Genomic DNA, 12265 nt, shown 5'->3' on the forward strand with positions numbered 1-12265 from the left:
CGGAGAAAAAGGGAAAGTGGTTCTCTCTTCGGGTGACACCTGGTTTAAAATAAGCAGCCGAACTAACGGTTTCAAAAATGCTAAATGTTTTGGTGCTCCATCGAATCCCGGGGCTTGGGATAGGCCTTAATTACGAAAGAGCTTTGCCCAAATATGGATAACTAATTGTGTAAAAAACAGAAACAGCAGCAAAAGAGACATTTTACAAACTGTCCATCCGTTCATCAAATGATAAGCTACAGCTGATAAGGCCACCACTCAACCTTCCATGAAGCATTCAAAGCACAGCATAAAGTGGCCCCCAGCTGAGAGCGAGCTTTTGCGCTCTCATGCTGCGAAAGCTCTGGTCGGTCGTTCGGCCTTGGCTTTGTGTGTTCTCGGGAACAGCTGATCCGTGCTTGGCTGGTTAGGTTTTGGGCCTCGGCTGCCGCAGAAGAAGAAAAGAGCTGGCAACGCGCGGTTCATGCCACAGCCGACGCGGAATAGTAACATCCAACGCAGCGGCAGATTCTACTTATTTTGTGCCGTGACAAATGGGATTTAGTGGGCAACCATAGTTGTAGTAGTAATAAAAGCCAACCGAAACGGTTCTTCTGCCACAGAAAAGAGAACCAGAAACCAGAAAGTGTACTCAAACCCAATTGGTGGACACTCAGCTACAAGTAGCAGTTACATTTCCATAAATCAAAATATCAAATAACCATCAGCCGCCGAAAGACAAACTGTGCCTCGAACCAGTGGGGCCCACCGCCAGCGACACTTGCATTTTCCCCACGTCTAAACCCAGCCACAGCTCCCGACTGACACACATTTGATGAGAGCAAACAGCAAAGCGAAATAAATCAACCAAAATAATGTCAACGAAATCAATACAAGGCAGCAGCTGCAGCCAGTTGTCGCTGTCGCTGTTGTTGTTGCTGCTGCTGCCGGCATTGCTGCTGGCAGCATCCCCAGGTCCCAAGCAGAGTGCCCGGAAAGCGAAGAGCTCCAGCGACAACAATGCATCGGTATCGATGGTCGCAGCCGCAGAAGGGAAAACATTCGAAGGCAACAGAAGCGAGAACCAGCGTGGCAACAATGCCAACAAAGCGGGCAGCAAGTATGGTGAGTCCTATAAGCAGAGGAGCATAAAGGCAACTTACATACATATATCTATATGTAAACAGACAAAGCCAGACCTAGCCAGGGCCCAGTTGTGGCGTTCCTTCTTCGTTGAACTTGCAGTCTGAGAGTCGGAGTCTCTCTGCCTAATTGCATTTGGTCACGATCTGTGCTGCCCGACGAATGCAGTTTTTTGCTTCTTTTGCTGCTGTTGTACCTATTTATGGTTGCTCCTGCAAGTCGTAGTCGAGGGTCTGCCCTTGGCACTGAAATTGTTTCACGCTCTGGCATCTAAAGACTTAGACAACGAACTTGTCCGGCAGCTAATTTCTGCCTGTGTCTGCCATGTCCCCCCCCCCCCCATGCAGTGCCAATCAAGCGGGCAATCGGTAAATGGGCAAACATTTCCTCCCGGCCAGTCCCGAGTCAAAGACAGAGCCGTCCCAGAATCACTGGCATCAGAGCACCGCAAAGCGGAAATTGCATTGGGAAATCAGGATTTCACACACACAAATTATGCTAATCAAATTAGCCAAAGCGTTGCCCAAACCCCCCCAATTACAACCCGATCAATGACAGATCAAGATGGATCTGCGGCAGATTGCGGCAATTTGTCGCTCAAAGGAAGTTCAATGATTATTCTTGGTGTGACTCTTAGTTTTATTTCCCCTCATTGATCGCTTACATAACAGGCAATGACTGGCTGAGAATAGATATCCGTAGCGAGTGCAGTGTCATTGATGGACTTCCCAAGACTTCGGCTGGCGGTGAAACGTTCATCAATCAAAACGATTTATTTACTGATGCTGCAATTGGAGTCATTCCCCCTCCTAATCAGTGTTTGGCCCGGCGACTGCAGTCGCATCTCTCTCTAGCCCCGATGTCAGAATTTGTGCCATGGCAGAATTTTCACTTTTCCCTGTTCTCTGTGTGAAATTCGCCTAAAAGCCACAGCAGCGGCAATCCACAAAAATCGGTGTCAATGGCTTGAACATGGGAAAAGCAGCTCGCAACAACTTGCAGCAGCCACAGCTTGAGTTGCAGTTTCTAATTGCGGATTATGCAAGGTTCTGCTTAGAGGCTGCAAAGAGGCGCCAGACACTGGGAAAATCGTTGGGAAATCGAGGCTAAGTGGGCAAGCAAAATAGTAAATTCTTTATTTCGTTTCGGCATGTCAGGAGCACAAGTTATACAGATTCTGCGAATGCCAAAGCCTCCACTTCTGAGCCTCCATTTGTCTCACTTTGAGCGCACGTTCCTGCCGCAATTGCCGTCCCATCTGCCCAGCCTCATCTTCAATCTAGTTTGCTGGCTCCCCCCGGCTAATACACGTCACACTTCCACTCAGATCCTCCATCAGCTGAAGCTCAGATCTGCGCTGGCTTGGAAACAACCACTTAGTGGCGAAAAAGAGCTTCGAAAATGAAACAAAACTAATCCAAAAGCGTGTCTGGCTGTGCCTGCAAACGAGTTCTGAGTGCCCCCCAACCCCACACTCTGCCCTGGCAGTTGATTTGTATGCAAGAGGCGACTTGAACTGCAACTGCCACTGCTGGCACTGCTGGCACTGCTGGCTCGGCTCTAACCCCATTTTCCCCCTACTTTGGTAACCCTCAACAGAGATACGCGGCGTTGCTGGTGAACCACATTACAAATCGGTGAATCTGACCTGGGAAGTGGAGTTCGTGCCGTCGGAGGCTGACACAGATACGAGTGGAGTCGCAGCCACTGGGTCCCCAGTGAATGTGACAAATATGAGCATCGATGTGGAACCACCCAAGGCATTCCAGATCTTCTATTGCGAGATGCAGAACTATGGTCCGCAGCGATGCCGCGTCAAGTTGGTGAACAGCACAGCCGCTGAGGTGGCGGAGGTGGCGGAGGAGGACGCTGCCGAAGTCCCCATGGGGTAAGTGGTTTCACCATCCGGGAAAGACTCCTTTTCATGGCCCTCTCTAGCCTCCAAGTACAGCACTTTGCTGCTGCCGTGGACAACCTGAGGATGGCCACTAGGTACAGCTTCCACGTACGCCCTGCCACCCCGAGGCGCCTCCATGCGGGCGGTGCTCGCAGGTCGAACGCACGCGCCGAGCTGCACGATGAGAACGAGATCGAAAGCAGCAGCGGCGGCTCGGGGCATCTGCCCGGCCAGAGCATCATCATACCCACAAAGGGCTGTAAGTAGACTTGGACTTGGACTTGGACCCTCTTCCCTCTTTAATGCCAATACTTTCCGTGTAGTCTCCGCTCATGCCACGCAATGCCTGCCGCACGCCTCGGAGATTGAGGTGGAGACGGGCCCTTACTTTGGCGGACGCATCGTCGTGGATGGCGGCAACTGTGGCGTGAAAGGAGACGCCAGCGCTGCCGCTGACAAGTACACCATGCGGATCGATCACAAGAAGTGCGGCAGCATGGTGAAGCCGGAGACGAACACCGTGGAGACCTTCATCACGGTGCAGGAGAATCTGGGCATCTTCACGCACAGCACGAGGCGGTAACTTGAATCTAACTCTAACCAGATCTGGTGAGACAATTCCAAGACCCTGCTCTCCTCTCCTCGCAGCTTTGTGGTGGTCTGCAGCTACCAGTCGGGCATGCAGACCGTGCGAGCCAGCTTCACGGTGCCCGGCAAGAACGGAGTGGCCGCCGCCTACGAGCCCAACGATCCCTTCGAGCCGGACGATGATCAGCGCCTGGGCAGGGAGCTGCGCCAGATGCGCTATGTTAACAAGAGCGAGCTGGTGCTCAGGGAATCTGACTCCGCGTCCGACTCCGAGTCCGTGGAGCAAGCTGCTCTGGTGGAGGAGGCGCTGGAGGAGACCACCTTGCCAGCAGTCCACAATAACAACAGTCGCCAGCAGGGACGCGCTTTGAGCCTGGCCAGCCTCAAAGAGGTCAACAGTCTGGCAGAGGAGCCGGCTCAGGGTCAGACACTGGAGCAGATGGACACCAAATATGCCAAGCTGGTGGTCGATCAGACGCCGCAGCTGGCAGCCAACTCCTGGAGCTCCGCCAGATCGAGACACGCCCAGCGCGAGGCTGGCCCGGACGTTGCTGATGGCGATGGCGATGGCGATGAGGGTGAGTAGCAACTTGTCAGCGACAATCGTGATTCGTGATGGCCATTTGCCCCCTTTCTGTGCAGCTTTCGCCCCCACACTGCGTTACATAAGCTCGAATCTGAGCAGCGTGCTGGTAACTGTTTCCATATCTGTGATAATCATCAGCATTTGCCTCGTACTGCTGCAGCGCCAGCGGCTGCGCCAGCGCCAGCGGCTGCGTCCCAAGACCCCAGCAGGCCATCGCTCGTCCACAGCCTCGATGGTGCCCCATCTGCCGCACAAGACGCTGCCCCGCGCCCTGCAGCAGCAGCAGTATCAGTGCACCTTGTAGGTGCATCCTTACCCACTCTCTTCCAGCTGGCCATGCGCACTTGTCCTGCTGAATGGCACAGACCTTCTTTTAGCTGCAGATGACTGCGCATAGCCAGGGCCAACTCCAGCTTGAACTTCAATATTCAAACATCTAATTGTAAGCCCAAGCCCATCCTTGTCTGTGTCTCTGCCCCCCCCAAGGCTTAACTTGGAACTGTGCAATTCTGACTTCCTTCCAAGAGCGAGATTAGTTCGTAGACTTTAGCTGTACTTATTTTGTATAAACTATTTATGATGTCCAGAGAACAATAATAATAAATACGAGTATTTTTGATGTGTAACTACTTTAAAAACCCAAATGCAAATGAGTTAAGATTTGGAAATGAAAGCTAACTGGTTCATGGCCCACAACGAATGTCAAACAATGGGTCAAGCTGCCCAAATGGGAAGCACTCAAGCTCTAGCTTCCTACTCTAACTCAGCAACTCCCAATCTTCATCATCATAACCAGCAGCTGAAGATCCCATCATAACTGGCAGAACATTCTGTTCAGAAATAGGTTTTGAATGCTTCTATCGAGTGTAAGTATGTGCCGAATGTTCTTTTCTGTTGAATTACGAAATTGTGTTAAGACGTTGACTCGTCGGACTGCGACAGCGATTTGCATGAAAGTGGCACAAAGAGTTGTCAACGCGACTTCCACCTCTTGGCGTTTGACTACTCGCCGGGGGGTTCGTTCTCGAACGGAAGCCGGCAGATAAAACAGAATAACCGACAGAAAACAGAAGACAGAAGACATTAAACTGAACTTCCAACTGCAGTTCGCGGGGTCTTGTTATTGTTGTCGGTTGCCCAATATGGAGAGCTGGCTAGAGACAGTCCGAACCTGGGCTCGGGCTCCGACTCCAATGGGACGTGCCTGCGGTAAGAGACCCCCCGGCGAAAGGCGTTCTGAAAACTTTCTGATTGAAGTGCCTGGACCCAGCTTGTAGCTGGGAGCTTGGCTTAACTTGGAAAAGGGGAAGTGCTCAATGGATTTTTGCATAGAAAAGCCATTAGGCCGGATTTCTTCATCATCATCCTCATCATCATCAGATACAAAAGGTTTGTCTTGGCTTTTGTTCGTTGTTCGTCGTTCGTCGTTCGTCGTTGGAGTATTATTAGAACACAAAAGCCAAGTAAGCGTTAAGATCGCGAAAACATAAACCAAAAACAAAAAATAAATAAACTTTCTCATCTGCAAGGCAGACCAGAGCCAAGACAAAGGCCAAGACCAAGTCCAAGTCCAAGTCCAAGTCTAAGCCCCGGCCCAAGCCTTCACCTTCACCCACTGCAGCAGACTGAGCCGCACTACACCTCCAGTGTCTCAAATTTCACCCACAGTTGCGTTTTGACGTTGATTAGCATGTGGCATACATACATCTTGTGGATTTGGCTTCCGTTTCCCTTTCCTGACGCACTCCAGATGCCAGTCGGGCGGGAGATTGTTTAGGCGAGCATAACGCTCGGCGCTGCACCTATTACTGGAAGAGCTGGGAGACTTGGACCCGTGCATAATGAGGCCAACGATCTTGGCCAGCAAGAAGCCAGCCAAACAACTTAATGACCCGCCAAGCAGCAAGTAGCTCTGGCCTCGAGCTCGGCTGCTGTCTTGTATTAGAATGCGAGCAAAGCTGACGAAGACGAAAGTAAAATGCTTTGTGAAAGTTTTTCATTTCTTTCCCTCTTGCCAAAAAGCATACTCATACTCACTGCCGTGCACATCAAGATCATTTTTCTTCTGGCTGGGGGGGATAATTAACGTTCAGCAGCCACACAATTGAAAATGCTCAAGAGATCAGCTTGGGGGAAACCCTCTGTCCTAAACCCATTTTACATCTAATTATTTAGGATTTGAAGCGCAGATGGCGGGGGGAGATTTGTGTCAGATCTGCCAGATCTGGGGTGCATTTGGGTGAGGAAAGTTCTTGTGGCAAATTGCAGCCCCGGCCCCGGCCCCGGGCAACTGGTTTATCTTTTGGGTGATCTGGCAGAACCACGAAAACGGAACAGCCGCCGAGCTCATTGTTTCACTGTATCAAAACCATCATCAGCGAACGTTTTGTTTTGGTTTCTTACTTTTGGTTTTAGGTTTCGATTCTGGGCTAATGGCAGTCGCACTTTTAATGATTATTATTATTAATGTTGCGCGGTTGCGGGAAGGGGTAAATGGTAAAAGATTGGTGTCAAATAGGGGAAGCTCAAGTCAGTCGTTGCCTGTGCTTCAATGGAAATTTCTCTGCATGAGAGTTTTATGGGATATAATTGTATAAGTATAAATGTATAATATTACAACACACTAGAACTCTCTTAGGTAAAAGCAATGCAAATAACGGAGGACACGGACTCACCATTGTCTGTTGAACCCCAACTAAGTTCAGTGGAAACGCCTCTTGGAGTATGCAGAAACTGTTCTACCGAAACTGGTATGGTAACTGGCTGATGCCTGATGACATCACCAGCAACATACCCTTCTAATTCGCAAATTAAAGACATAAACAGACGAGTGTGTACTATTTCAGACTGCGTAGCATGACAATAACAATTACGCACAGGCTTTATGAAGTGTAACTCAACAGAACTACTCGCTCATGTACATGGTGCAGGCTGGGACAAATGGTTTAGCGTAAATAAAAACCTGCCATTCGGTTAATTTTATTTTCCACTTCTCAGTCATTCCCCTCACGCTCTCTCCAGTGGGAATCAGAGAATCGGAGAATAACAAGTGGAAGTGGAAAGTGCTGAGGCCTGGCCCAGGCTGAAACCACAAGTTCTTCGGCTTGGGCATGGCTCTGCTCTAATGTATGCGCCTGCACCTGCTCTGGCTCTTGGTATGGGTATGGCAATGGGCATTGGTATTGGTATTTATGGTAGTGTAATGGTCTTCTACGGAGTGCTCTGCCTTTCTGGTGATTTCCTGCATCGCTGCATGCAAGTTATGTCTCCATCAAGTTTAGTATTTGTATCTGACGCCGACCAGAATTCGCTATTCCCTGGCGGCTTGATGTATGGCCGTAGTTGAAGCGCAACGCTGGCCACAACAAGTACTACAAGTACAAGTACAAGTACAAGTACAGCCAAAGCTATGAGCAACTGCAGCAACTGTGGTAACCGTAACCAGCCCAGTCCCCCATCCCATTCCCATTCCCAAAACGCGTCTCTCGTTCCCGGTGTTGAAATGCGTCGCGCGCGTAACTTAGGCTCTCTCTTTATATAGCCATCTCCAAGTGCATATTACAGGGTATATAAGGTATGTGCAGTTGTACGCAAATGATTTATGTTAAATGAACGACTTAATTATGCTCATAAATATACAGACATATAAAATATTTGAAAGCATGAAATCACACCATGACATTCTTTTAGTTAATGTTCTAATATGTGTAGAATTTGTATGCTTCAAGTGACTACGAGTACTAACAGGACATTTAACTGTCGATCAGTCTTCGTTTCATTCGCACTTGTTCTTCTCTCAGTTTCAGTTTCGGCTGTCGCACATTGTTGGGCATATTTTCTTGTTGTCTCTTTCCTGTTCTCTCTTTTGCGCATCCCAAGACTCAGCGACCGACCCCATCCCATTCCATTCCATCCCATAGCCATTCCATTTCTGCTCGAAGCTCATAACTGTTCTTGACGCGCTTACCTTTGAAAATTAGTTGCTCTGGCCAATGCCGATGTGCGTTCCGTTCGCGGGCTGAATGACAACAGCAGCAACAGCTAGCCAGCGAGACCGACTAGTCACGCCTCCTCCGCCGCTGCTAATCAACTGCGTATTTCCATTTACCGTTGCTTAAAAATATGGAAGGAAAAACCGAAAAGCACAGCGAAAAATTGCCAGCAACAGCAACAGCATCCGCAGCAGCAGCACCACCAGCACTAGAATGGCCAAAAGGAGAAAAGTTCTCTCGTACTTTAGTTAATTCTAATTGTTATGTGACACCCGTTAGATTCAGCATATTATTGCCGTCGCTCCGCCCCGAGCTGTGCAAATTGTGGGAGATCTTTGTGCCATTTCTCGTACCTCCGCTGGCCACATTAAGTCATTTTCCCATTGAGGTTGCTCCAGATTCCCACACAACAGCTCCGACTCCGACTCCGACTTCTACTTTGTATTCGTGCTTCCCTTTGCTTCTCCTCCCCCGATTTATATATTTGTTTGGGTACTTACTAATTTTTATTTGCTTGCAATTTCCAGTTCTTCCGCCGAAGCGCCGACCCCGCAACATAATTGCGCAAAAAGTAAAGAAAAGCAAACGGAATTGGGCTCAGGGCGAAAGTGTAGTACGCCTTAAATGGGTCTGCGCTATTAAATTGGTTCACTGATGAATCTCATTTGAGACTTTTGTACTTTTTTTCGGAGTCTAGAGATTTCCAAAAAGCGGGGGGCATTCCTACAGTTTAATGGGTGCTCGTGCGCCGTGAGAGCCATTGAAAGCAAGATAATCGCCGAAAGCTGCACAATTAAGCGTGCTTATGTTGAGCAGATCAAAGCAGGCTATTCCTAGATATGGAAGGAATATATATTGAATGCAGCTGCACTCGAGGTAATATTTAAAATGTTCCCAGAATAAGAATTTCCTTTAACTACCCAATTAATGCATGTACGTTTCTTTTCTCACAATTTAGTTGCATATAGAATCAAGCAAACTTTTAACTTTCCCAAGCCCTTGGTTTCTAAGAATTTTCACTTTGAATTCCCAAGAGCCCTTCGCTTCTCCTACTGTTCAGTGCCCTACTCAAGCCCTCATTTCACTATCAAATCTTTAAGCCGTATCCAGCTGTGTCCGATTTTAGAGAGCCGAAGCCCCTCCAGCCACTGCCATTCAAATAAATGATACAGGCAGGGGGGCGGGGAAACAGAGACATCAACAGAAGTCGCACAATGCAGCATTTTACTAACTTAATTCTACAACTCGCATTAATCAAGAGCCCAACTCACACAGGTGCACATATGTATGTATGTATGTATGTGCAATATAATTATATGATTAATAAGCTCCATTCATTGTGAGTGTACGAGTGAGTGAGTTGGGTGAGCATGAAAATGAAAGTGCTGTCGATGTAGCGGGTATACACTGTGGAGTGGGGAGTGTTGCGAGGGAAAGGCAAAGCGATGATCGCAGAGCATGCGGATTGCAATTTGCCGTTGCACTTTTTCGAATTTTCTTCTACATACCGCAATACAGACAGAGGCCAGGCACCGTTATGGCGGAGATATGGCCACGGCAACCCCAGGGAGTTTCCATTGTTTGCTTTTAATTTTTGACGTGCGATCGCAGAGAAGTGCAATTAAACACGAGCAAATTGCAACCCGATCACTCAACTAGCGGGCACGAAACACACACAAACGCTACACAACACTCTTGTTATTAACACTGTCCAACCAAAACGAGTGGCAGATTACCGTTTACATGTTAGCGAATATTCAGTTCAGTCCCCTCTCGGGCGGTTGAGTAAGCGAAAACTCAAAGATCTGCAAAGAAATTTCCTTAAATTTGTTGCTCAGTGTTAATATTTGGCCTGCTGAAAGTTTGGTGTCAACTGAGCTTTCGTTGTACATGAATAACTCAGATCTATAATACCCGGCGTTTTGTTGTCTCTAATACATGCACGCTTTGAATGTAATTAGGGTCAGCTGAGAGCAGAGGCAGAGATGGAGCGGCGCGCGGCTACCATATGGGTGGCTTGACTCCGGGCCAAAAGTTCCGTCAACTGGCAGCTGACAAATGTCAGAGCGTAGCAGCCTCGTCTGGTAAACGGGGCAAACCTTTTTTTAAACGTCATACCCTATAAATACATGCATAAAACCTACATACTGTATGTGTGTATGTTGTGGCCAGAGGAGCGTAAATCCAGAGCCAGCACTGAGCCGGTTCAATCAGATGTCAGAAAAAACTTTGCATGGCCCCGTGAATTGGGTTAGAAGCATCGCATTGCACTGCCATGGATGGAATTGAGCTATCGATGCCAGTTGAGGCTGCTGCCAATGTGCTGAAACCGTGCTAATGCTAACGATCCCCAAGATGATGATCCGTCGATGCCTTGGGCAAAGTGGGTCGTCAATGGAGCGTTGATTTACCGCGTATCTGAACACTGTTTCTACGCTAGAGACTTCTGGCAGCTGTCATACGTGTATAGCTCTAAAATTGAAACATAAACATTGGCGGGAATTTTGTTTACGGTTTAACGGGGAACGAAGCGAATCTGAGAGCCCACAAACATTGGATACACTGGCCACAAGCTTTTCTGTGTACGAATCAATCAGATAAGTGGCCTAAGTGGCTCATTGAACAGCCAGAGGCTGTGTATAATTAAATACTTGCTGCGTAAAAACTATAATCAAAAGCATACTTTGGTTTTATCGGGAGGTTGCTGGACTAGGCAAAGAATAATTTAGTTGGTAGCAAAGTAAAATTATAACTAATTATATGCAGTGAGTATGCTGCTTTTTGATTCAATTTCTATATTAACCACAAGAAGAAAAGTAAAGGAAAGTTAGTCAGCAAAGCCCTTTCTCCCTCACGGCAGCTTCCGATAGCGACAAGGGGATAAATTTCCGATTTAAATGAAATTGAATATTCAAATATTCAATCGGAAATTTCACTAAACAAACAGAAGCAAATTAAGAGCCACAATTAATTGAATCAGATGTCAGCGGGAAAAATTAATGCAAAGAGCTCTCTGTCGCTGTGTGGCCACAACCCACCAAGTAGTAACAATAGTTAGGCCAAATTACATAAATGCATACATAAATACTTATTTACAGACAAATGTACATGCATATTCAGTGCGGTTGATTGCGGTTGAAAATTATAATTTCAATTTCGTGGCAGGGTCGGGAAAAGTTGCCCAGCCCCGACTAATTGTGAAATGGAACTGGGATGGAACTGGCAGCCATGCCTTGGCAGCGTTCAAAATCGGCTAACCAGCGAACCTTGTGGATTATACAGAGCGGCCATTAAGACTTTAAGGCATAACCGACAGGCTGGGTGGGACTTGTGCGATAATTTCAGGCTACAAGTCAGTTCAGTTTTATGATCAAGGCCTCTCGGCGCATCTGAGATTGCTATACAGTGAACCGACGGAAGAACATAAGACATAAGGAACTGCCATAAGACTAAAGAATTAAATTTTTTAATAGCTTTCAGATACAATAAAGTCTTTAAGCGCACCACTCGAAGGTGCGCCCTTCGCTTCTTGCATGTAGGCCTGGGGAATCATCAAGTTGAAAGTAGTAATTGCTAATTGCTAATAATTTAATAGTTGGAAAATACGAAGCCAGAAAGCAACGCTAATGATCGGCATTAAAGCGGCCCAGAGGGGCGACTATCGCCATCTCCACTCCAACCGAATCCACTCAGCTAAGCAGCTGCAAGAAGTCTTGCTAAGAGATGGAGGGCTGGAGGGAGGTCTGTGCAGAGTGCATGCGAAAACTTCCGCAAGTCTTAACATCCGTTGCCACAACACAGAGACAGAGGGCAAGGCAAGTCCGCAAGTTCCACGGCCTCAGGAAGTGGAAGTGACACATTCCAAGCCGATCAGCCAGCCAGACAGACAGGCAGACAGGCAGACACACAGACCGACCGGCTAGCGCTTGCATTGTTCTCAAATCCTTACTGACATACTGAATGTGTGTTCGCCAGCATTGTGTGTTGTTGGGTCTTGTCTAACGCTTGCTGTGCATTTGTCGCCAGCTGCCGCAACTCAGCTTGCCGCTGAGTGATTGCAATCTCATTATGTTCCTCAGC

General features: G+C 47.9%; 1 protein-coding gene across 1 annotated transcript; it reads left to right on the top strand.

Annotated features, from left to right (window-relative positions):
- The first annotated feature begins 444 nt into the window (after positions 1–444).
- Positions 445–4779, top strand: LOC117584543. Its single transcript, XM_034273496.1, has 6 exons — positions 445–1104; positions 2722–3010; positions 3061–3278; positions 3343–3598; positions 3668–4185; positions 4250–4779. The coding sequence occupies exons 1-6, from the start codon at positions 855–857 to the stop codon at positions 4495–4497; spliced, it is 1779 nt and encodes a 592-aa protein (XP_034129387.1). The 5' UTR covers positions 445–854; the 3' UTR covers positions 4498–4779.
- Positions 4780–12265: the final 7486 nt, after the last annotated feature.

This window comes from Drosophila guanche, unplaced genomic scaffold (genome assembly GCF_900245975.1).
Source record: "Drosophila guanche unplaced genomic scaffold, DGUA_6, whole genome shotgun sequence".
Taxonomy (NCBI): domain Eukaryota; kingdom Metazoa; phylum Arthropoda; class Insecta; order Diptera; family Drosophilidae; genus Drosophila; species Drosophila guanche.